The following is a 26,873-nucleotide window of genomic DNA, read 5'->3' as shown; positions in this document are numbered from 1 at the left end:
GGTTTTAATTATTCCTTTTAGGTAATATCCTAAAAGCTGGCTTCTTTTTTCTTTTCTCCTGAATTCCTTCATAGGTATAACACATCTTCTTGTAAATCCAAAGTAAGGAAATTAGCCAAGTCATTTTTCTGAGTTAAAATCCACATATCCAAATCATTATTCTGGTTTATTATTTGCATCTCCTCTGCGAGTATGGAAATCTCAGCCAGTTTCATTTGTTGTGCTTTGTCAATATGTACGTAACCTGTTAGTTTTAATTAAATCCATATCGAAAACACCTTGATATTCAGTTATGCCCCTTCTCTCTCTTCTTTTAATCCATTTTTATTGTATCAGTCTAAAGAGTAACTTCTGAGTGCATTGTTGCCAAATATCCTTAACTTCTTCCAGAGTTAATATATTTTTTTTCTCCATTCTGTATTAGTGGGAGTTCTCATTTAATTATAATCTTTAATTCTTTCTGGTTGCCTCTAGTAACCCGCCTTCAAGATCTGTTCTTATCGTGTTTTGTTTCAAACAGAACATTTCCCAGGAAGAGATTACTGACTCTTAAGCTCAGATTTTCATATATTTTAATAAGATTTTAAAAACCACAACAACAGGAAATATACTTACAACTTTTTCAAAATCTTGTTTCCACTCAATCTGGCCCTTTAGTCCATTTAAACACTTTCCTTTCTAATCAATCTTTGACTGCTTCTTTCGAAGAAATTAAAAGTTTTTAAGTTTTCAAACTTACATAAATCTTCTTTCAGGGCAGGTTGAAAGAAAATCACCCAGTGTAATAAAACTTGTCTTTCTTGGAGGTCTTAATGGCCAAAAGGCAATTTATAGGCCATTTCCAATAAAAGTAGTTAAAAGGTGAGATAGGTGAAGCTAGCACGCTTATGAAAAACTCCAACTGTGGCATAGCCAGGTATCTCCAAACTTGGCAACTTTCAGACTTGTGGACTTCAACTCCCAGAATTCCCCAGCCAGCATTGCTGGCTAAGGAATTCTGGGAGTTGAAGTTCATAAATCTGAAAGTTGCCAAGTTTGGAGACCCCTTGCTTAGGTAAAGTTCCATTTTCAACCCCAAATGTCTGCTCCGCTAAAACCTAAACCATCTTAATCCATCATTTTTCTCCAGATGTTTCCCTGAGGTATTGCTTTTTCCATACATTGATGAGTTCACACGTTGCACCATGCCTTGTTTTTTTGGGGCAGGCATTTGCAAGCTCAGCTGGTGAGGCTCATACAAATCACAGCTCACAGTTATAGACCATAGGTTGGGTTAACTCGGGATGCTGAAGCCAAACCGAACCAAACTATGATTTTGGCTTCCTGCGTTGTGTGTGAATCCAGTTGGTTTGGTTCCCAATCGTTTCTTTTTTGAGAAATCCTTTCCTTAGCTGGGTAATTTTGGAATGAGTATCCATAAGGTGAAACATCAGCCAAGGCAACAGCTCACTCACAAGGCCTGATAAACATTTGTGTCCATATTTTTCATTTTTAAAATAGAATAACGGAGTTGGAAGGGACCTTGGAGGTCTTCTAGTCCAATCCCTTGCTTAGCAGAAGAAGCAGAAGACTAAATAATATAGGTATTATTTCAGACAAGTGTCTGTCCAGTCTCTTCTTAAAAGCCTCCAGTAATGGGACACCCACAACTTCGGAAGGCAAGGCATTCTGCTGATTAATTGTTTTCACCTTCTCCTTAGTTCTAGGTTGGTTCTCTCCTTGATTAGTTTCCATCCATTGTTTCTTGTCTTGCCTTCTGGTGCTTTGGAAAATAAGTTGACCCAGGGGTGAAATCCAGCAGGTTCTGACAGATTCTGGAGAACCTGTAGCGGAAATTTTGAGTAGTTCAGAGACCCGGCAAATACCACCTCTGGCTGGTCCCAGAGTGGGGTGGGAATGGAGATTTTGCAATATCCTTCCCCTGCCATGCTCACCAAGCCACGCCCACAGAACCGGTAGGGAAAAATTTTGGATTTCACCCCTGGATTGACCCCCTCGTCTTTTTGTGGCAGCCCCTCCAAAATTGGAACATTCTCTTACAAATCTTTATTTTTCCTGATGCGAGTAGCATATTTTTCTTAGCTGTTTCCAGCCTTCACTAGTATTTGAGTCTCCATCTTCCCTTAAAGTGGTAATTGCTAAGCACTAATGCTGATTCATAAGGAAGAAGCTCAGTTGTTTAGATTTTAGTGTGACTTGTCACTAATACAACAAATGCCTAGAATGTATAACGAGTCTTCGTGTTAAATAGGATTGGCTTGCTTCGTAATTTAATTGACCACCCTGTAATAAATACAATCCGAAGACTCTCGGCCGTATAAAATCATTTGTGGTGAGAATCTCCTGGAATGTCTTTGCTGTGAGTTTATTCAATACATACTCATTAAAGCCCAGAATAACCCTGTAAAGTGATTAATGTCTCTGCCATTCCCTACTCCAACAGAACTGCTTGTTGTGAAAAGGAAGAGAGGAAGGCCCAAAGGATCAACCAAGAAATGTTACGCTGAAGAGGAATCGGCTGAAAACACCACCTCTGCTCCAAGTGAAAGTGTTCAACCGGGACCCGAAGAAGGAGGAGGACTGGCGGATGTTCCCGCAGACAACTTGGAATGCCAGAAGTGCAACCGGAAGTTCTCTAATTCTCGACAGCTACGAAAGCACATCTGTATTCTCGTTAAGAATGAAGACTTGGAAGAAGAAGGGGATTCAGGTGAGCTGAAGTTGTGTTGCGGTGCCTGATTGAAAGATGAGTGAAAAGTAGACACGTAGAAAGCTGCCTTGTTGGGAGTTTTATTTCTTTATTAAGGGAATTTACCGATATATGGCTACCCAACTCAGTCACACTGACTCTGTGCGACTTACAGAAATAAATCCCCTGTACAAAAGTCTAATAAAGCCTCACTCCCCTGCCAACAAAATCAAGCCACCCACTTAATGGCTTTGTATGGGGTCTCCTTGGCTCAGTGGCAAAAACGTATCTTCAGAACCTTTTGAAAGAGTATCAAGGTGGTGTCTAATCCTATTTCTGCAGAGACGATGTTCCACAGAGAGGGAGCCACCACGGAGAAGGCCCTTCTTCTTGGTCCCACTAGATCAGGGATGTCAAATTCAATTTCATTGAGGGCCGCATCAGGGCTGTGGTTGACCTTGGAGGGGTGGGGGGATGACTGGGCTTGATCAACTGGGTGGGCATGGCCACTGATCTGTCCCCGTCCACACACACACACAAACACAGCCAGCCGAGGGTTAAGGAAGCACTTGGAACACACCCAGGTCTTTATCTCCAACTTGGCAGCGATATACACACCGTCTGCCAAGTGCTTTTATTTCCACAGAAAACAGAAAGATATACTCAGCGTACAAGAGTCCAACAGGATTATTCCTCTCAGCCGTTTCGGACGAGGCTTTAGTGACTATCCAAGGTTTACTTTTGTTCATCACAAGGATCACTGGCCACCACACTCTATTATATAGTCTCTGGGGTGTGGTCCAGTGACTCAGTTCTAATCCCTAGCACGCCTCCTGAGCTGCTGCAATCGTTTATCACGCCTTCGGAGGCGTGCGTCCAGGAATGATGTCTCTCCCTCGCTCTCATCCGAGACACCTGTCTCCCTGCTAATCTCCTCTCCCTCGGCCGGCACCTGAGACAGTGCCAGAGGGGAGGGGCCTGGAGAGGGAGGCCTGGCTGACTCCTCTTCCTCATGCTCGGAGCTTTCTTCCTCCGATGGGATAGGCTCAGAGGGCGGGGCCACAACAGCCACCTTGACACCACTCCCCAATTTGCTGGCATGTTTCCTCTTCACATTGGGTAGACTGGGCCGAAGCCATGCTAGCCTGATGTTTCCTCTTCGCATTGGGTAGACCGGGCTGAAGCGACATGGGCCAGCCCCTTACATTTTCCAGGACGGCCCCACGGGCCAGATCCGACCACATTGCAGGCCGCATCCAGCCGCAGGCCTTGTGTTTGACACCCCTGCACTAGATGGAATTTTTCAGGAGAGGAGACCCATAACATAGCCTCCCTCCCTATCCATTCTGGTGGGTCAGTTAGATATAACTGTGAAAATGTGAACTGTGGTTTGGAGCGGCTGGCCAGCTAATAAAGTTTTCCCTGTCAGCTGTGCCCAACTCTAGGGCACGTTGCTCATCTCTGTTTCTTGCCCGAGGGAGCCAGCATTGTCCGAAGACAATTTCCATGATCATGTGGCCAGTGTGACTCTTAAGCCCAAGCTCACAAAACGCTCTTAGCTTCCCTCTGAAGTGGTACCTATTAATCTACTCTCATTTGCATGCTTTCAAACTGCTAGGTTAGCATGCCAACTAATACTTTATGCTTTTTCATCAAGACCTTTTGGTGACTAACGACTAACTGAAAGTACTCATTAGTAACTAAAGTTTCACAGGCTTGATAGCTGTCAGAGCCCCCATTCTCTCTCTCTCTCTCTCTCTCTCTCTCTCTCTCTCTCTCTCTCTCGTGTGTGTGTGCTTATGTCACTTCTTTCCATTCCTTTATTTTTTTTGTTTCACACCATAAACTGGCCCACATTGACTCTTATCCCATTTCTTTTTCTGTTACCTGGAAGAGAAAATACATCATCGATAAACCAGCATTTCCTCCAGTGGTAGATTGCCAATATTCTTACCACTGGTTCGCTGTGCGCGCACACGCTCGCTTCACATGCGCGCCATCTGCACATGCGCCCGGGCTTTTGTGCATGCGCTTTGCTCACGCGTGTGCCTTCCACATTTGCGCCTGGCCTCAAAAACGTCCCTGAATAGGACGGCATAGAGCCGGGGCAAGTGGGCGGGGCGGTCCCACCCGCAATCTGCGCTACTGGTTCACTCGAACTGGTACGAACCGGCCGAATACCACCTCTGATTGCTCTCTGAGTTTTGGATCAAATATAGCACTCTGATCTGGGTTGATTTCTACAAGAGGCTTTGGAGCATGTCTGTGCATTGATGTAATGCAAGTCTCCAGCTGTTTACAGCTGCTTTTTTGCCCAGGATCACACGGCAGCACAAAGGCAGACATGTGTTCTGTCCCTACCCCTGCCTGCTCTTACCACTTTTGGGAAATTAGATCCAAAGCCCTGCACAGCCTTAGCATATGCAGGTAGTCCTCAACTTACAACCACAATTGAGCCCGAAATTTCCGTTGTTAAGTGAGACATTTGTTAAGTGAGTTTTGCCTGATAATAGAATAGAATAGAATAGAATAGAATAGAATAGAATAGAATAGAATAGAATAGAATAGAATAGAATAGAATAGAATAGAATAGAGTTTTTTATTGGCCAAGTGTGATTGGACACACAAGGAATTTGTCTTGGTGCATATGCTCTCAGTGTACATAAAAGAATCATAAGGTACAACACTTAATGATAGTCATAGGGTACAAATAAGCAATCAGGAAACAATATCAATATAAATCGTAAGGATACAAGCAACAAAATTACAGTCATACAGTTGTAAGTGGGAGGAGATGGGTGATAGGAACGATGAGAAGATTAATAGTAGTGCAGACTTAGTAAATAATTTGACAGTGTTGAGAGAATTATTTGTTTAGCAGAGTGATGGTGTTTGGAAAAAACTGTTCTTGTGTCTAGTTGTTCTGGTGTGCAGTGCCCTAGAGCATTATTTTGAGAGTAGGAGTTAAAGCAGTTTATGTCCAGGATGTGAGGGGTCTGTAAATATTTTCACAGCCCTCTTTTTGACTCCTGCAGTATACAGGTCCTCAATGGAAGGCAGGTTGGTAGCCATAGTTTTTTCTGCAGTTCTACTTATCCTCTGAAGTCTGTGTCTGTCTTGGTGGGTTGCAGAGCCAAACCAGATAGTTATAGAGGTGCAGATTACAGACTCAATAATTCCTCTGTAGAATTGAATCATCAGCTCCTTGGGTAGCTTGAGCTTCCTGAGTTGGCGCAGAAAGAACATTCTTTGTTGTGCTGTTTTGATGACATTTTTGATGTTAGCTGTCCATTTTAGAACTTGCGATATTAGATAAAGATATTTTATGACGTTTCTTGCCTGCCACAGTTGTTGAGTGAAAACACTGCAGTTGATGAATTAGTAACCCTGTTGTTAAGTGAATCTATATTGCCCTTTAACTTTGCTCCTCAGAAGGTCGTAAAAGGTGATCGCATGACCTTGGGACACAGCAACATAAGTATGAACCAGTTGCCAAGCATCTGAATTTTGATCACATGATCATGGGGATGCTGGAAAGATCACAGCTGTGAAAAACGGTCGTAAGTTACTTTTTTCCGGGTCGTCGTAAATTTGAATGGTCACTAAATGAACTGTTGCAAGTTGAGGACTACCTATATCAGGTCGCCTGGCTTTTTCATTTAGAGGCTGTGCCCCTTGTCGCATCTGAATGCTTCCTAGGAGTAACACGTATAAAGCTTTACCTCTAATCGGGTTTAGTGCCTTTGTTTTAAAAATAAATACTCTGTGCATTACTACCTGTGTTTTCCCGAAAATAAGACCCTGTCTTATATTTTTTTGATCCCTGAAATAAGAACTTGGCCTTATTTTCAGGGAGGTCTTATTATTTTGGGGCGCGTGGAGCAAGATGGGACTCCTTTTGCCGTTTTACCTGATTTTTAGCTCTGCGTTTAAATATTTTCAGGGAGGGCTTATTTTCAGGGGGAGGCTTATTTTAGCACATGTGCTCAAAAGCCCGATTGGGCTGTTTCCCCTAAAATGTCTTATTTTCGGGGAAACAGGGTAGGTGTATCTCGTCCTAAGTGCTTATTAAAAACACAAAAAAGTCTGAAGTAGTGATTGGGTGGGGAAGCTTTGTTGTTGTGTTGTGTTGTTTTGTTTTTGTGTTCGTTTGTGGTTTTCTTTTGTTTCAAACAAAGACTGTTAGCATGTTTTTCCAGCCAAAATAAGTTTCTACTTTGTTAAGAGGGCCTGGTGACTCAGCAGACTGATAGCATTGTGATTAACACCAGCTATCTGCAATTACTGTAAGTTCGAATCTCGCCAGGCTCAAGGTTGACTCAGCCTTCCATCCTTTCTAAGGTAGGTAAATTGAGGACCCAGTTTGTGGGGGCAATAAGCTGACTTTGTATAAATATACAAAAGGATGAAGGCTATTGCTTAACACATTGTAAGCCGCCCTGAGTCTCTGGAGAAGGGCGGCATATAAATTAAATTTAAAAAATAAATAAATCAGCATCTCTATTCACTAGTAAAACGAAGGGGGAAACTGCTCCTCTGACCAAAGCAAACACATGATTCCATGTAGGGTGGGAAATAATTCTTCTCCTTCTTCTTCTTCTTCTTCTTCTTCTTCTTCTTCTTCTTCTTCTTCTTCTTCTTCTTCTTCTTCTTCTTCTTCTTCTTCTTCTTCTTCTTCTTCTTCTTCTTCTTCTTCTTCTTCTTCTTCTTCTTCTTCTTCTTCTTCTTCTTCTTCTTCTTCTTCTTCTTCTTCTTCTTCTTCTTCTTCTTCTTCTCCTTCTCCTTCTCCTTCTCCTTCTCCTTCTCCTTCTCCTTCTCCTTCTCCTTCTCCTTCTTCTCTCCAACCAAACATCCAAAAATGTTTTGGCAAGGAGGCTGGAGGTTGGAAAGAACTGATGTTAAGGGACTCTGGACTCTGTCCATCAGTGAGATAAGCCTCCCAACAGCTGAACAGAACTGGATCGAATTCGGTGTGTGTGGGAAGGTGGGGAAGCTGACAAAACGAAGCGTGAAACTGGGCCAGTTCTAGCTAGTAATTGTGGAGAAACAGACAGACAAAAAAAAAAAAAGCCAGACAGGAAAGATATCGCTGAAGGAGAGGTGATCCAGAAGTAGCTTGGAAGGTTGTTGAATGCTGAACTCTAAAATCTTCTTCTTCTTTTTTTGCCCCCTGGCCACATGTTTCAGAATAAGGGCCCACCCACTGCCTCCCGTTGTGCTCATGACACAAATACACATAGAAGTGTCACCAGATGAGATTATCAGAAACACATGTGGGGATGAGTTCCCTTGCAGTAAAAATGAATTTCGAGCAGCCCGTAATGCAGGGCCTTCCTATACGGAATTTGATGCCAACCCCTGGATTCACCTAGTGGTCCAGGCTTCGTAGCATGGAAGACAGTGGTGAAATGTAAAATTTGTTACTACCGGTTCTGTGGGCGTGGCTTGGTGGTGGGTAATATGACTGAGTGGGCGTGGCCAACTTTTTTTTTTTTTAACTTTTAAAACCATTTTTTCTACAACCTCTTCAGCGGAAAAAAATGCTTTTAAAGCCTCTGACGATCCCAGCTGACTTGCCTGATCGGCAGAAGCTTTTTTTCCTTTTAAAAACATTTTTTCTATAACCTGATTGGGAGGAAATGGGGATTTTGCAGTATCTTTCCCCTGCCACACCCACCAAGCCATGTCATGCCCACCAAGCCACACCCACAGAACTGGTAGTAAAAAAATTTGAAACCCACCACTGCTTCAGGCGGTTGCTAAGCAACCAATCATAAGTCGAGGACTATTGATACATGCCTTAAGCTCATCTCCTTGGCTCTCTACACCTACAGATATAACTGGCAGGCAAATGCCCTGGAGTTACCACTTGCATACATTGAAATACAATCCTGCGGAGTTTAAGGTTCAGAAATTTGTTTTGGAATGCAAAGTTTTTGTCGTTCATTAAACTCAGTCGCGTATAAAGCCATGCTTTACATTCTTAGGCCTAGTTAAGCTTCAGCTGTGTTATGAGCGTGCATGCTGATTTTATAAATCTTTTATTTGAATTCCTAAGCCTTGCTCTCCAGAAGCTGACAGCACTTTTCATTCACATGCTGTAAATTGAAGGAAAGTGCAGAAGTTTAAAAATGGAATTTATTTATCTATGTATATATGTATGTGTGTATGTATATGTATATATACATGTATGTATGTGTATCTCTCCCTCCCTCCCTCCCTACCCATCCATCCATTCTGTCTGTCTGTCCATCCATCCTTCCATCCACCCACCCATCATGTCTGTCTATCCATCCATCCATCCATCCACCCACCCACCCACCCAACATGTCTGTCTGTCTGTCTGTCTGTCTGTCTGTCTGTCTGTCTATGCAAAAAATTAAAATCTCGGGTGTTTTCCCGCGTCATTGTAAATAAGTTGGTTAAAATGTTTAAAATTCTGGTTAAAATCCCAGCTTAAAATCTTCTAAAAATCCTTACAGAGCACTCTGCAAGGTCCTTTAAAACCTCAACTAAAACCCTACCGGTGACTTTAAAAGTTTTTCTTATAGCAACGTTTCGACAGGCTCACAACCCTGTCATCTTCAGGCTCTTGTTTCGTTTAGAAGCTATGGGTTCTCTGTTACGGGGGCCGGAGCTGTCGCTTATCTATATTTGCTGCTGCTGACGTATGCTGGCTAGCCTGCAACTCTGTGTCCCGATTGGAGGACAGCAGTTTTTCTTCCTGCTTCCTCCTCCTAGCTGCTTGGCTTCGTGTTACAGGCCCAGCTTTCTCAGATTCTCTATTATTATCTGTCTGCTGTAGAGGGGAAAGGATTCTGGTAGGCATCACAGCACCCTTGATTGTTAGTTGAGATCTCAGCCTGTCTTCTGGCTGGATCCTCTCTCTCGCCCTACTGCTAGCCACCCTCTGCAGAGCGGGAAGAATTCTGGCAGGCCTTACAACATTACTGGTTGCTTGTTGGAATCTATCTATCTATCTATCTATCTATCTATCTATCTATCTATCTATCTATCTATTATCTATCTATCTATCTATCTATCTATCTATCTATCATCAACTACCCATTATAATCATGGTAGTCATTAAACGAGGTACCCAAAAGATCTCCTCGCTCAATGACCACAATCTTTGTTCTCCTGCTTCTGGTCATTAAGCAGAGCACAGAAGATCTAGTGGAGGCCTGGGCTCATACAGCAGCACCTCCTCAGCTCACCCATAGTTTGCCCTGAACCTCCTAAAGCCTCCTCCACCCCCTGAGGCACCCATTCTCCAGCTCCCACCCCCAAGGCCCCATAGGTAGGAAACACAAGATCTGCAGGGACCCAGCAGGGTGGAATCGGGTGAGAAGATAACAGAGGAGCTGCTGCTACATTCCTGCAGTAGGTTTTAAAGGTGAGCAGATTGCCGAGAGACCTGACTACCTAAATCACCCATGGATTGAATTTTTGGTGTAAGAAACCCTCACGTCCATCCTATAATTCCCCGGCAACATTGAGAACATGGATGTATTTACAGTCTGGCCAAGCAATTTAAATCTCTTTTCAAAAGGCACTGCTTCAATTTTCCCCCTAATACTTGACAATGATGCCTACGGTTGGCAATCCAATTACAGTCAGAGCCTGGGGGATTTGCACCTCACTACTCCAAATTAATTTGGAATATTAAATGTGAACTTTTGGTGCTGCGTTGACCCTCAAGGTGAACATTTAAAACTTAAGCTTGAGACTTGGATTTGCTTTGGGGTTCCTTTTTTGTCAGTGTTTCAGCAGGACTGATGGATGTCTGAACGGGAAATATATTTGCATGTAAGATAACACGTAGAATGGATCCGATATAAGAACTTCTGGGTGAGGCCAGTACATACCTATATGTCCACTCTATGTGCATCGTTTCTTAAGTATAAGCCCACTCCTAATTCTGGTTACCCACAGCTTTCCATGGGATTTTGTTGTTCTTGATTCTTGGACCCCCTAATACATTCTTCCTCTGAACATATAAGAGAAATATCCATAATCATTATTTCCTGAAAGATATACTTTTTGTGAAAATCATAACTTTAGCTTAGACGGTTGGGAAATAAGGGTTCTTTCCATAAGAGGTTAACAGTAACAGAGTTGGAAGGGACCTTGGAGGACATCTAGTCCAACCCCCTGCTCACGCAGGAGACCTGTACTAGGGATTCGAACGGCCGAACTGCCGACCTTTCTGATTGACAAGCTCAGTGTCTTAGCCACTGAGCCACCTAGGAAGATCAAGACCTAGGTGATCTGTGAAATATGTACTAAGAACCGGTTTCATCTTAAAGGTTAAGTTGCCGGCTTAGAAAGTGGGAGACTGTGAGTTCTAGTCCCACCTTTGGCACGAAAGCTGGCTGGGTGACTTTGGGCCAATCACCAGGACACTGTGAGTTCAAGTCCAGTCTTAGGGAAGAAAGTCAGCAGAGTGACTTTGGGCCAATCATCAGGAGATAGTGAGTTCTAGCCCTGCCTTGGGCATGAAAGCTGGCTGGTTGAATTTGGGCCACTCACACTGTCTTAGGCTAACTCATCTCACAGGGTTCTTGTTGTCAGAAAAACGAGGGGGAGGAAGTAGTATTATGTATATACACCACTTTATTTATTATTATTTATTTATTAGTCCAATTCATATGCCGCCCTTCTCCGTAGACTCAGGGCAGCTTACAATGCATTATAGCAATAGTCTGCATACTTTTATGTATATACCTGCTTATTAGGGCTTTTGCCCCCCCCAAGCGGTGTTGTTCTATACAAAGTCAGCTTATTGCCCCCACAATCTGGGTCCTCAATTTACTTACCTCGAAAGGATGGAAGACTGAGTCAACCTTGAGCCTGGTGAGATTCGAACTTGCACTAATTGCAGGCAGTTGGCAGCTAAGTGCTAGCACTTAACAGCACTTAGTCCACTGCACCACCGAGGCTCTTCAACTTTGACTTATAAAGTAACAAAAGCGGGATAGAATCGAATGAAGAAACAAAGAAAAATCACATCCTTGTGGTATGTCCCAGGTCAATTCCAAATTCCACCCAGTGTGAGATGGTATGTGCCAGTGTTTGCCTAGACCTTCCCTCTGAAACCCACATAGCACAAGATAATAATTTAGCAGAGTGTCAAGAATACAGCTTAGAAACATCTCGGATAGCTAATAATCTATTTGTCTCCCGTAAAACAGATAATTAGGGAAGACAACATGTATTGTTCTCTTATCAGCAGATGGGTTAGAGGGTGCATTGATTTTGCACACTAACCCAACAAGAAACATCTCCCTTGCTGCCTCGTAGTTCTCTCTGAGGGGGTTGAGGGGAGTTGCTCCACAGCTGTAACAGCAGGAGCTCTACTAACAGTCATTTGTAACATCTGTGTTTGTTGAAGAGGTAAGATTCTGCAGCTTTGGTCCTTGAGGAGACAGTGCTAACAGAGGATGGTTCAGTTTTTCCGGAGCCTTCCTGGAAATACTGCTGTACAGGTAGTCTTCAATGTACGACCACAATTGAGCCCAAAATCTCTGTTGATAAGCGAGTCTAGCTACTATAGCCACAAAGGTCCTAACAGGAAGCCCCCCATTCAGTTCTGGAGCCAACCGGAAGTCCGGTTCCCCCCACCATAGAGTCTCCTCCTAGCGTGGCATCCTTTTTCCCCTACCTGTCCTAACTGAAAGCCCTATCAATTGTGGAGCTGACTGGAAAACCCGCCCCTTGCCATAGAGTCTCTTCCTAGTCTGCTGGGTTGCATTTCCTCCCCATAACCGGAAGCTCCTCTCAAAATTGTGGCGGCAACAGGAAGAGGGATGAAAGAGCCACATGCGGCTCCAGAGCCGCAGGTTGCTGACCCCTGGTCTATTCCACGTTCTTTGTTCTTGGAGGATCAGCAAAATGATTTGTCTCATCTGAGCCATTTTGGTTATGTAGTTGTAGTGGTTATGCACCAGACTAGAAATCAGGAGACAGTGAGTTCTAATCCCACCTAACACATGAAAGCCTGCTGGGTGACTTTGGGCCGATCACTAGGAGACTGTGAGTTGTAGTCTAACATTAAGAGCCTTGGTGGCGCAGTGGACTAAACTGCTGCTGTTAAAGTAGCACTTAGTTGCCAGCTGCCAGCAATTACTGCGAGTTCAATTCTCACCAGGCTCAAGGTTGACTCAGCCTTCCATCCTTTCTAAGGTAGGTAAAATGAGGACCCGGATTGTGGGGGCAATAAGCTGACTTTGTATAAAAAAGAACACCACTCAGGGGGGCCCAAAAAGCCCTACTAAGCAGGTATATACAAAAGTATGAAGGCTATTGCTTAATGCATTGTAAGCCACCCTGAGTCTCCGGAGAAGGGCGGCATATATAAATTGAACTAAAAAATAAATAATAAATAAATAAATTAGGTATAAAAACCAGCTGGGTGACTCAGTCACTCTCTCAGTCCAACTGACCACAGAGAATTGTTGTTATGGGAAAAACAGGAAGAGAAAGGCGTATTAGATATGTTCATTGCCTTGAGTTTCTTATAAAGTGATAAAGGTGAGATAAATCTAAAAAAAAAAAAAATTCTAGAAGAGGGGGAAAAACCCCAGCAACTATCAACTAGGTGCCCAACATCCTAATTGTCATTTACCTTAAAAGGGTAGCAAACAGGGCCGGATTTAGATGAAAAGAGGCCCTAGGCTATTCCACTTATGAGGCCCTTTCACCTATAGTGAAAGTGTAATTTTAATTTTGCTAACAATTTGAATGTAGGCCCCTCTTGATCTTGAGGCCCTAGGCTGAAGCCTAGTTAGCCTATAGGAAAATCCAGCCCTGGTAGCAAAGCAAATGATCCATTTAAACCGAAATCTCTTGAGTCGTCACTCAATGTGCTTTTAAAAGAATCTTTGGGTTTGTACAAACCTGATCCGAGAACTTTCCCGTGTTTAAATCGAGACGATGATCATTATAAAAACCAATGCCATTCTTTTCTTTTTTTTAAAAAAAAAGAAAATCTTCAAACACACCAAAGAATCATGACAATTAAGAGACCAATATATGTCCTAAACATTCAGCTGGGACCTTCTCCAATTAAGAATGCACACTACGCAGCTGAGTCTCTAATTAGGAACCCCAAAGAGAAAATCTTGATGGCTTGATGAACAGTCTAGCTTGAAATGAACAGAGTGATTCATGTCTTTGACAGCTGCCTTTATCATCAGTAGAAATGCAGGCATCCTGCAAATGCCATCTGAATATACAGGCAGCCCGGCATCAAATTACTCTGTGCACGCTGCATTGGATTTAAATCACCTAAATCTGGGTACATGAGGTCAGTTTATTAGTTTGCCAAATCAAAGTGCCAGCTGTTCAAACTGATTGCTTAATGTTCCTTTGCAAGAGGGAGCAGAAGCGAAGACTATTCATCTCAATCAGGCCGCTGCAAGACGAAGAATGAAATGCTATTGCAAAAACATTTGTTTTGAGTCTAACCTTTCCTGATGTTGTATAAAAGCATCGGGGTTTTCCTGGCCACGTTAGCTGGAAATTATGGGAGTTTAGGACTGTCACAGCTGGTTATCCCCCAAAAAAAGTTTGCTTCGGTGATAGAAGTTAAGAGACAGGAATACATTTCACCCTCCCGACAATAGTGCTTATTTTCAGAGACGTGGCAATATATGCACATAAGCCACATGATATTAGACGCCCTTTTCAGTCCAGTGTATAAAGTGGTTAACAATAGAATAAGACGAATATAAAAAAAGATGCTAACACTCTAGGACAGGGGTCGGCAACCTTAAATATTCAAACCCACAAAGGTCCTAAAGGGAAGCACCTGTTTAATTCTGGAGCTGACCAGAAGTCCAGTTTCCCCATCATAGTCTCCTCCTAGCGCGACATCCTTTTTCCTCTGCTGACCAAAAGTCTGGTTCCTCCATCATAGAGTCTCCTCCCAGCATGGTGTCCTTTTTCCTCTGTCGACTGGAAGTCGGTTCCGCCACCATAGAGTCTCCTCCTAGTGCGGCATCCTTTTTCCTCTACCTGTCCTAACCGAAAGCCCTATCAATTGTGGAGCCGACCAGCAACAGGGAGCCACAGCAGAGGGATGAAAGAGCCACACGCGGTTGCTGACCCTTGCTCTAGTAAGAATGCAGAGAAGAGCAACAAAAATGATTATGGGACCTGTTAAGGATATTGGTGTTGTGTTACCAACCAGCAGAGTAAATGCACAAGGAAACGTTGCTGAGAGCAATGAATAAGAGTTATGCAAACTGGTTTATCAAAAGCTTACTTTATAGTAGAAAAACAGTCTCATAGTCTTTAAACAAATTCCAAGTCTTTGCCAGTTAAATCAGTCCAGTGATACAAAATCTTCTTACCACACAAACAGTAGTTGGTTAGAATAACAAACTCACTCTGATTCACAAACCACGATGGTAGCAGATCCATCCAACGATGATTAGCAGATAGCAACTCCTCACTATGGCAGCATATCATACTCTGGTAGCATATCACATCAGCTTCATACACAATGGCAGCATATCATAGCAGCAACTGAACACGTTACAATACCTTGCTTAAATACTCTCACAACCAGTCATTATCTAATTACAGTATGACTCAGCATTACAATGATTCAGCAGTAAAGCCTTAAAGTCACACAATACATATTCATATTAAAGTCACAGAACACAACTTGGACAACCTGGACAACTTGTTAGGCTCAAACCATATCCTAACAGGACCGGAGTCTAAAACATATGATGCATTTTATGAGTGATCGCAGGAACTAGGTATGTCCAGCCTAATGAAGAAAAGGACAAGGAGTGACATAATAGTAGCCTTCCAATATTTGAGGGGCTCTTAACAGATGAGGGTAGGGGGGTTGATCTGTTCTCCAAAGCATCCGAGGGCAAGACAAGAAATAAGGGATGGAAAATTATCAAAGAGAGATCGAACCTAGAATTAAGGAGAAATTTCCTGACAGTAAGAACTATTAATCAGATGAACTGTTTACCTTGAGAAATTTTAGGCGCTCTATCATGGGAGGTTTTTAACAACAGATTGAACAGCTGCTTGTCCGGAATGGTATAGTGTCTCCTGCTTGAGCTGAAAGTTGGACTAGAAGACTTCCAAGGCCCCTTCCAACTCTGTTATTCTGTAATTCTGTAACCTACTACTAAAAATTGACTTTGTACATAGATTATTCTCGAGTTACGATGAATCTAGAAAAGGAAATTTGCGACTTAAATTCAAAGTTCCAACATTCGGCACCCCCTCCATGGTCACCCCCACCCAACGTAGGGTGCTCAACAAGACAGCTTCATTTATGGATGCTTGGAGCATCCTGTGCAGGGGTGGGATCCTACCGGTTTAACAACTGGTTCACTAAACAGCTGAGGTGCGGCACAATGGATTGCCGCGATCAGCTGGGCCTCGGAAACGGAAATATAGGTGAGTATAACGCAGGGGCCAGCGGGCGGGCCCACTTCAAAATCGGAGCGAACTGGTTCGCTCATGGCTGAAAGTTGGAGCTAATGGTTCAAGCAAACTGGTCTGAACTGGTAGAATCCTACCACTGGTCATGTGGCCCCATTTTATGACCGGCAAAACTACACCCACGGCGAACCACTGGTTCGATTAACAACCACAACACGAAGAGTTGTAAAAGACTTTTGCCCAGCACTGACAGCCGCCATCTTTGCGGTGCCAACCCATTTTACAACCGTTATGGCGTATGATTGTAATGGGCAGGCTTCATTACGGTCATAAGTTGAGGACTCTTTACTCACAAAGCTAATCTTATTTGCTTAATGACAATTGTCTAAATTATACCTTGGTCAGATTGTAATTTGTTGAATGGACAGTAATGCATAATAATAGTTTACTCAGATGCTGTAAACCAGTGTTTCTCAACCTTGGAAGCTTGAAGATGGGTGGACTTCAACTCCCAGAATCCCCCAGCCAGCGCTGCTGGCTGGGGGATTCTGGGAGTTGAAGTCCACCCATCTTCAAGCTTCCAAGGTTGAGAAACACTGCTGTAAATCCTTCCAGTACAGGTAGCCTTCAACTTAAAACAGTTCACTTAGTGACCGTTCAAAGTTACAACGGCACCCATGAACCCATGGTCATGTGATCAAAATTCAGACACTTAGAAATTGACTCATATTTATGACGGTTTCAGTATCCCAAGGTCATGTTACCCCCTTTTGTGAACTTCTGACAAGCAAACTCAATGGGGGAAGCCAGATTCACTTAACAAGCGTGTTACTAACTTAATAACTGCAGCGATTCACTTACGAACTGGGCAGGAAAGGTTGTAAAATGGGGGAAAACTCACTTAAGAAATATTTCACTTAGCACCAGAAATTTTGGGTTGAATTTTGATCATAAGTAGAGGACTACCTGTACAAATTTTTTTTCCTAGATTTAAAGTTTGTCCAAATAACGAACAATGGGGATAAAAGTTGCAAAATGCTTGTGAATTATTGAGCTTTAATTTCTCCTGTCTGTAGATCAGGGACCTCCAAACTCGGCAACTTTAAGACTCATGGACTTCAACTCCCAGAATTTCTCAGCCAGCCAAGGTTGGAGACCCCTGCTGTAGACCACAGCAACTGGGAGATGGATCTTTTCTTCCAGCCTCACATATCTCCACTCTGTGGTTTGCTTATGAACATATTGTTGTTGGGAAAATCCCGTGTCGTTTGGGGAAGGGTCTCTTACATTGTCAGCCCTTCTGATGAGATAGCTTGTCCTCAGTTTGTAAACTATCCATTTCTGAGGTACGTCTTTTCTGCCTCTGAAAGAAGGAAGCGTCTCGTCATTTCATAAAGCCAAACAGAGAAATAAGTCACTTGCTTTTGTGTTTAATCTGTACAATTTTTTTAAACCTTTCAAACGCACTGATTAAGCACGCACTGACTATCATGTTGTCAACACCTTCACAAATCTCGGCAGACTGTACTTGCTGACTAATTTTGTCTCTGAGCTGCACTGCCAAATAAATTTGTCCCATATGTCGAATTAAACCAATTTCTTTACGTTGGCACAGCGGTTACAAATTTACCTTGGTTTGCCTAAAAAAACTGAATTTCACCTCTATAATTCACTGTCTTCTACAAATAACCAATTATGCACACGAGATGTCAGGATTCAACTACCTCTCTCCATTCTGGCCCATTTGTGTCACATTCTTAGAAGTACTTAATTAAAAAGGAATTAAAACAAAGGAATGATAAGACCAAGCCGTGAAATCCTTCACCGGGTAATTGCTTTAACACCGTTGCATGTTGCCAATGAATGCCTTCCACAAATTAATGGATATTATTGATCTGAGGATAGGTTCAGCACGAGCACCTGACTAGGGAGAAGGGAAGCAAAGAAGGACCATTTAGGGGAAGAGATCAGGCAGATCAAAAATGAAAGCATCGTACTGAGAAGCTTTTGGCTTCTTCCATCTCTTGTATTTGTTGTAGTAATTTGTCTTTTGTGTTTATTTATTTATCTATAAAAATTTCTATGGCCACCCAACTCACTCTTTTTTTTAATTTTATTTTTAATTTGATTTATATGCCGTCCTTCTCTGGAGACTCAGGGTGGCTTACAATAGCCTTCATACTTCGTATATTTTATACGAAGTCAGCTTATTGCCCCTACAAACTGGGTCCTCAATTTACCTACCTTAGAAAGGATGGAAGGTTGAGTCAACCTTGAGCCTGGCTCGAACTTACTTTAATTGCAGACAGCTGGTGTTAAATTACAATGCTTAGTCTGCAGAGCTATCCAGGCTCTTAGTGACTCTGGGCAGCTTACAAGTGTTGTGGCCCACCGGCGGCCAGCAGAGCTGGACAGTGAGGAGGTTGGGGAGGAACATGGGCCAATCCTGGGGGCTGGGGAAAGCTCGGACAAGGGCTCTGCGTCGGAGGCAGAGAGGGAGCTAGACAGCAGTGAGGCAGAGGAACAGCTGGAGCCCGCTCCAAGTGTGCGCATGCGCAGAGCTGCCAGATGACAAGAACAACTAAGAAAGCAGGGTCGACTTGGGAGTAAAGCCACACCTTGGAGACAATTGGCCCCTCCCATAGGAAACAAAAGAGGAGCAAATGGGGAGGGGGCTTTTTCAGGAAACAATTCGTTCGTTTGATCGTTTCAATAGTGGACAGTTCTGTTCGTGACTTGAAGAGACTCTGTGCCAAATTTTGCCTTACACTGCGTTTGGAGACAAGTTACGTGGCAGCTTGCCAAGCAAGATAAAATGTGTCGATAAATAATGTATTTTTCGGAGTATAAGACGCACCTTTTTCTCCCCTTAAAGGGGGTGAAAATTTAGGTGCGTCTTATACACCGAATGTAGCCCCGCCCACCCACTGCCCCCCACCCTTTGACCTCTGCCTCGCAGCAGTTACCTCCTTGCAAGCCAACAGCAAGAAAAAACAGCTCCTTTCAGCTTCAGCACAGCCTAATTAGCACAAGTTGATTGGATCAGCCTCCCGACTCTCAGCTGATTTGCTCTCAGCTGTTTTGCGCAGGGCTCTGCTGCTTGCTGCAAAGAAGTAAATTGCTGGAGCAGATTTTTTTCCCCTTGTGCTAATCGAGCTATGCTGAAAACGAAAATGAAAGTAAAGCAGGCTGTTTGCTGCAATGAGGCAAAATTGCTGGGAGGCAGAGGGAGATTTCTTTTTTTTTTTTTTTTTCTCACCAAAAAAGGTAGGTGCGTCTTATACTCCGGTGCACCTTATACTCCGAAAAATACAGTATTCCTTTGAAAAACTGTTTCGAGAGGCCTTGCTGACTGTGAACGAAAGGAATTCACAGAGGTTTTGCCGGGACCAAGACTCTGTTTCCTGCTTTTTAAGGAAGCCTAGGTCAGAACAACAGGGATTTAAAAAGTCCAATACAAAAACCTTCATTAAAAGCAATAACCTGTAACCCATTGTTACAACAATCACCTAAGCCGTTTGATGGGCTCCATAAGGAGTCCGGTGGCCCTCATGGTTAAGATGCTGGTTTGGAGGTTAGCGAACCTGTGTTCGAGACCCAAGTGCTGCCGTAGGGCGGAGTGAGTTCCTGTCCTTCGCTCCAGCTCCCGCCGGGGACATAAAAGGAGCCCTCAACTGGGCATCTCCTGGGCACCAGCTAATCCTTTCAATCCACCGAGGTGCTTCTGACAAGAGTGTGATGTGATGGGCTCCATCCCTCTCTGGCCCGTTGGCAAAGCCAGGTCTTCAGGGCTTGTGAAAAGGGTGTCAGCATGGGGGCCAATTTTATCTCCACAGGGATAATGATCCACAAGGGAGGGAGCCACCACAGAGAAGGCCCTTGTTGGTGCCGCTAGATCAGGAGTGGGCAGCCGTGGCATTTTTACAACCTATGGACTTCAGCTCAGGCATTCTGGGAATTGAAGTCCAGAGGTCACAAAATTTCCATGGGTTGCCCACCTCTGCATTAGATAGACCTCCTTAGGAGAGTGGACCTCTGCCTCCCTTTTGCAAATGTTTTCTTTTTCAACAAAGCCAAGGGTGGAACCTCACCATCCTGTGGATGGTAAATGTGAAAGAAAACTACTCATCATTCTCTTTATGTTCTTTTTTTTGATATTTGCCCTTTTAGGTAATGATTCTGATGTTGACCTTAACAGGAGGGAAGATGAGCGAGAAAAGCCATCCAAGAGGCAGCGGGTACAAAGGACCGAGAAAAATCTGTCCTCAAAAGAAGCCGACTCAGGAGCTAAGAATCCTATTATAAGTGTGGTTTTGACCGCCCACGAAGCAATTCCAGGTAACCACAACTATTTTGGGCGGGGGTGGGGAGAATGGGGGATTTTTGTCTTTCTTTCTTTCTTTCTTTCTTTCTTTCTTTCTTTCTTTCTTTCTTTCTTTCTTTCTTTCTTTTCTTCCTTCCTTCCTCTTCCCTCTATCTTCCCTCCCATTCTCTCCTTCTTTCCTCCCTCCCTCCCACTTTCTTTCTTTTTTTCTTTCTTTCTCTTCCTTTCTTCCTTCCTTTTCCCTATATCTTCCCTCCCATTCTCCTTCCTTCCTTCCTTCCTTCCTTCCTTCCTTCCTTCCTTCCTTCCTTCCTTCCTTCCTTCCTTCCTTCCTTCCTTCTCTATCTTCTCTCACATTCTTTCCTCCCTCCCTCTTTCTTTCTTTCTTTTCTTTTTCTCTTCCTTCCTTCCTTTCCCCCCCACTTTCTTTTTTTTCTCTCCCTCCCTCTTTCTTTCTTTCTTTCTCTTTCTCTTCCTTCCTCCTTTCCTTCCTTCCTTTTCTCTCTATCTTCCCTCCCATTCTTTCCTCCCTCCCTCCCTCCCCCTCTTTCTTTCTTTCTTTCTTTCTTTCTTTCTTTCTTTCTTTCTTTCTTTCTTTTCTTCCTTCCTTTTCCCTATATCTTCCCTCCCATTCTCCTTCCTTCCTTCCTTCCTTCCTTCCTTCTCTATCTTCTCTCACATTCTTTCCTCCCTCCCTCTTTCTTTCTTTCTTTTCTTTTTCTCTTCCTTCCTTCCTTTCCCCCCACTTTTTTTTCTCTTCCTCCCTCTTTCTTTCTTTCTTTCTTTCTTTCTTTCTTTCTTTCTTTCTCTTTCTCTTCCTTCCTCCTTTCCTTCCTTCCTTTTCTCTCTATCTTCCCTCCCATTCTTTCCTCCCTCCCTCCCTCCCTCTTTCTTTCTTTCTTCTCTTCCTTCCTCTCCTTCCTTCCTTCCCTTTTTCCTTCCTTCCTTCCTTCCTTCCTTCCTTCCTTCCTTCCTTCCTTCCTTCCTTCCTTCCTTCCTTCCTTTATTATTATTACAATTAACTCAAGGTAGCAAACATATCCAACCTTTATTCCTCCTCCTGTTTTCCCCACAACAACAATCCTGTGAGGGGGGTTGGGCTGAGAGAGAGGATAATTGTCCCAAAGTCACCCAATGGCTTTCCTAGCTAAGGTGGGACCATAATTGACAGCCTTCCAATTTCTAGCCTGGTGCTATAACCACTAGTCCATACTGTCTCGTTAGCTGACACGTTTCTTTCCCCTTCCCATCAAGATGATCTAGTTGGGCCCTCACGTACTACGCAGTTATGGATGTAAAAGAATCTGCATCCCTACAGTTGCATTTCAGTGTAAAATATACGGCTTTTGACCCAAGAGCTAGAAGATTTTGCCAAATCATGGGGAAACGGGGGCTCGCTTCTTCTCTGCTCATTAGACTTGCAAAGTGGGGGGAAAAAAATGGAAATTATGGATGGTAAACTTAGTTGCCTATAAATAATGCAGAATTCTAGATGGCTGAGTCTTGGAGCTCGAGGGTGAGCGGTAAAATAATAAGGGTTTGAGGGCCCGAAAGAGTTTTCTGACCCACATAAGCTTTAATTCTTAGAAGAATCAACTTAAGTTCCACTAATGGGCTCATGTGCATTTAGGTTAATTGCGCAGAGCATAGGAATTACATGGGTGACCTGGTCTCAGAACGGCCTTTAAATCTTTACCAGAATGGAAGGACAGAGAGTCTCACGCTACAGCAAATCCTTTCTTTTCTGGGTTGTGCAAATTTTGCCTTTTGACTGCACAAAATAACATTATTCCAGTACATGGAATACGCTGGATTTGAATGATAGATATGGACTTCTTTTTAATCGACTGCTACCGGTAGTCCTTGACTTACAACGGCTCATTTAGTGACCCTTCAAAGTTACAGCAGCACGAAAAAAAGTGACTTATGACCGTTTTTCACAGTTACGACTCTTTTAGCCTCCCCATGGTCACGTGATCAAAATTCAGATGTTTGGCAACTGACTCATATTTATGACGGTTGCAGTGTCCTGGGGGTGTCATATAATCCCCTTTAGTGACCTTCTGACAAGCAAAATCAATGGAGAAGCCAGATTCACCTAACAACCTTGTTACTAACTTAACAACTGCAAGCGATTCACTTAATAGATACAACAAGAAAGGTCATAAAATGGGGCAAAACTCATTTAACGAATGTTTCGCTTAGCAACAGAAATGTTGGGCTCAATTGTGGTCATAAGTTGAGGATTACCTGTATAGATATGGACTTCTTTTTAATCAACTGTTATTCCATGGATGCAATGGAAAGATTGATAAATATCATTTCAAATACTCAATATATTATTTATTAGGCTTTTATCCCACCTTTATTACTTTATAAATAACTCAAGTCTGACCTTGCATTCCTTCCTTCTCCTATTTTTCCTACAACAACCCTGTGAAGTAGGTTGTTGTATTTTTCCTACAACAACCCTGTGAAGTAGGTTGTTGTATTTTTCCTACAACAACCCTGTGAAGTAGGCTCCCCGAGAGGGAGCAATTAGCCCAAAGTTACCCAACCAGCATATAATGATGAAAACTAGGCTGAATATTTTTGTGTTGGCCATACAACTATTGTAAGTTTTCTTCTCCTTTCTCTTTTCACAATAAACTATATTAAAATGTTATCGTCCTTCACTTGGACTTTGTGAAGTGGTGAGATTCAAACTTTTTGGACTGATGCTTTTTTTGGTGGTTGTTTTCTTTCCCCAGCAATTTCAAGCAGACTTTCGGACAAGAAATGTTTTTCATCAGGCCGGTTATAGCCCCATAGAGACATTGCTTAAGTAACTGTTTTCTCTTCCTCTTTCTGGACCTTCACTAGATTGCAGGAAGAAAAAGAAAAAACAAGCTTTATTTATTTTATGCGATTGCTCCAGGGGTGAAATCCAGCAGGTTCTGACAGGTTCTGGAGAACTGGTAGCGGAAACTTTGAGTAGTTTGGGGAACAGGCAAATGCCACCTCTGGCTGGCCCCAGGAGTGGGCTGGGAATGGAGATTTTGCAATATCCTTCCCCCAGGAGTGGGGAGGGAATGGAGATTTTGCAGTATCCTTCCCCTGGAGTGGGGAGGGAATGGGGATTTTGCAGTATCCTTCCCCCAGGAGCGGGGAGGGAATGGGGATTTTGCAGTATCCTTCCCCTGGACTGGGGTGAGAATGGAGAATTTCCAATATCCTTCCCCCAGGAGTGGGGAGGGAATGGGGATTTTGTAGTATCCTTCCCCTGGAGTGGGGTGGGAATGGCGATTTTGCAGTATCCGTCCCCCAGGAGTGGGGAGGGAATGGGGATTTTGCAGTATCCTTCCCCTGAAGTGGGGAGGGAATGGGGATTTTGCAGTATCCTTCCCCCAGGAGCGGGGAGGGAATGGGGATTTTGCAGTATCCTTCCCCTGGACTGGGGTGAGAATGGAGAATTTCCAATATCCTTCCCCCAGGAGTGGGGAGGGAATGGGGATTTTGTAGTATCCTTCCCCTGGAGTGGGGTGGGAATGGGGATTTTGCAGTATCCTTCCCCTGCACTGGGGTGGGAATGGAGATTTTGCAATATCCTTCCCCCAGGAGTGGGGAGGGAATGGGGATTTTGCAGTATCCTTCCCCTGGAGTGGGGTGGGAATGGCGATTTTGCAGTATCCTTCCCCTGCCACGCCCACCAAGCCACGCCCACAGAACTGGTAGTAAAAAAAAATGGATTTCACCACTGGATTGGTCTATTGGCCGATATAAGAGAAACTCTCGTACTGTCTTGCCTTTTACAAGTGTAGGTCATCAGTGCTGTATGTTGAACAGAAAAGCAATTCCCATTTAAGACACAGGTCAGGCCTCCACCTTCAAAAGAAGAGATGTGGATACGTAACAAATCTGTAAATACGTACTGTCCTTCACTGCCTAATCTGCCCTTTGTGGCTGTTGCGTATGAGTGAAACCGATTTAGTTGTGCTGGTCCTTCTTTGAGTTGCGCCCTTGGGCGAGTTTTAAAATTTGCCCATGTTGGGGTATGGCAGTGCGATGCTTGCAGGCTTTTAACCTTTTATTTAGCAGTCCCGCGTGTAGGTTAACCTGACTTGTTCATCCTCCAAAAAAGAGACCTGGAAAAAAGGGAGAAAAAAAAGTGAACAACTTCAAGAACACGACAGCGGAAAAACGTTTTCTGTCGTGGATTTTATGTTGAAAATATTTTTGGTTATGTTGAATCTTGTAAATGCAACCTCAGCATCCTTCCTGTTGCAAAGAGGAACATTTTTCTCTTGTGTATAATCCCTTTAATTTCATGCATCTGTAGTTTCTGCATCTACAGTATGTATTCCACTGTCTGTTTTCTTCTACATCTAACGATCGATGCATCTGTGGAACAAAAGCTATTCCTTTTTACCAGACTCACATTCCCTTTTAACTAGTCCTTCCAGAATAACAGAGTTGGAAGGGACCTTGGAGGTCTTCTAGTCCAACCACCTGCTCAGGCAGGAAGCTCTATACCATGTTTCCCCCGAAAATAAGACCGTCTTATATTTTTTTGAACCCCGAAATAAGTGCTTGGCCTTATTTTCGGGGATGTCTTATTACTTTGGGGCGCGTGGAGCAAGATGGGGTTCCTCTTGCCATCTTACCTGATTTCCAGCTCTGTCTTCCTAACCCGAGGAAATGGTGGGGACCAGCAGCACATGCATTTAAATATTTTCAGGGAATGTCTTATTTTAGGGGAAACAGGGTACTATTTCAGACAAATGGCTGTCCAGTCTGTTCTTAAAAACATCCCATTGCTGCTTCTTTCTCTCCAACCAGCCAGATGTTGTGGCCCGTCAGCGGCCTGTGTGGATTGTAGCTGATTCTGACAGTGAGGAGGCTGGTGTGGTGCTGTGCCAGCAGCCTGTGCAGCTGGCACTCGAGTCAGACAATGAGGAGGCTGGAGAAGATGTGGTGCCAGAGGCGGGGATTCAGCCAGGGCCTTCAGAACCTCCACAAGCTCCCATAAGTGAAGAGGAAGAAGAGGAGGAGCCTCTTCTCGATGCATGGGCACGCAGAGCGGCCAAAAGGCAGGAGTGGCTCCTCAGGAGGGAGGTCTCCTCGAGAGTAAGGCTTGGGGATAATTGGCCACTCCCTTAGCCTATTTAAGGAGGAACGCCGACTGAAGCAAATTGTAGGGAACAACTTTAGTTCACTCTCCTTCGCGTCTGGAGTCTCTGCAAATTGCTTCTGGGCTTTCTGCCAACTTTAGTAAGATTGTGATTACTTTATCTTTGTTTTCTTGTAGGCTGTTAAGGAAGTTTATTAACAGCCTTTGTTTGGAAAAAAACTGAGTTATTTTAGTAAATTTAAGTTTTGTACAAACTTTGTGTGTGCTGTGTTCTTTGGGGTCCGTAGCTGGGGCAGAACAGCCAGATATACACAATCCTTGATTTATAGCCACAACTGAGCTCAAAATGTTTGTTGTCAAGTGAAACTTTTATTGAGTTCTGCCCCATTGTACAACCTTTCTTGCCACAGTTTGTTAAGTGAATCACTTCCATTATTAATAGCACACAGTTGTAAAGTGAATCTGGCTTCCCCATTGACTTTTGCTTGACAGAAGGTCACAAAAGGAGTTCTCATGACCCTGGGACATTGTAAATCATCATACATGCATGCCAGTTGCCACACATCTGACTTTTGATCATGTGACCATGGGGAAGTTGTAACAATCATAAGTGTGAAAAAAAACAATCATAAGTCACTTTTCCTGTTGCTGTTGTAATTTTTAACGGTCATTAAATAAGCTGTTGTAAGCTGAGAACTACCTGGACTGCTTTTAAAAAAATCGGTGCTTTTCAAATCTTTAAAGAGAAAAGTGTTAACAAAAGAAAGGACCATTCTCCATATTTCCTCCATACTCCATTTTTAAGACTGAACACTTAAATGTATGTTATTTCTCTAAATAAGTATGAGTAAAACTAGTTGTTGGGCAATAAAGGAATAAATGAGATGAGCTACAGGGGGGGAAAAGCATTCATTATTGTTTATCAAACAGCTTTCTATTCGGTTCTAAATGTCAGCTTTTAGCTTTATCTCTTTTTTTCCAGGTTTTTCTCATGTTGTCTTCTTAATTGTTTGCTACTCATTTCTCTTTGCTCTGTTTTTTCCCCGTGGCCTTTGTAGATAAGCTCTCGTGTTGAAATTAAAATATGAAGCCATATTGTTCACATTTCAAGATTGTTAATCTACTGCCGCACAAAAGCGGTGTTATTCTTTAACAACAACAAAAAAAGTTGCTCATTAACTAACATAAGTTGTTAGAGCTGAGCTAAAACTCAGCAAAGGGATATTTCAGAATTTGGGTGATAATACCGAGATGGGAAATTAGCAAAAAAATAAATAAATAATGGTGAATGAATGGATGAGAAGAAGCAACATTTAATCCAGGGGTGAAATATA

At 43.2% G+C, this 26,873-nt stretch overlaps 1 protein-coding gene across 1 annotated transcript in view; it reads left to right on the top strand.

Annotated features, from left to right (window-relative positions):
* ZFAT (zinc finger and AT-hook domain containing) overlaps window positions 1–26,873 on the top strand; it is a 128,762-nt gene that overhangs the window by 25,717 nt on the left and 76,172 nt on the right. The window contains exons 3-4 of the mRNA XM_060681824.2: window positions 2,444–2,710; window positions 20,276–20,443. Coding sequence (XP_060537807.2) covers window positions 2,444–2,710; window positions 20,276–20,443 — 435 coding nt within the window. The remainder of the gene's footprint in view (window positions 1–2,443; window positions 2,711–20,275; window positions 20,444–26,873) is intronic.

This window comes from Pantherophis guttatus, chromosome 3, assembly GCF_059756535.1.
Source record: "Pantherophis guttatus breed Tessera chromosome 3, ASM5975653v1, whole genome shotgun sequence".
In the NCBI taxonomy this organism is placed as follows: Eukaryota; Metazoa; Chordata; class Lepidosauria; order Squamata; family Colubridae; genus Pantherophis; species Pantherophis guttatus.
The sequence above is the reverse complement of the archived record's forward strand: the minus strand, read 5'-3'. Positions and strand labels throughout refer to the sequence as shown.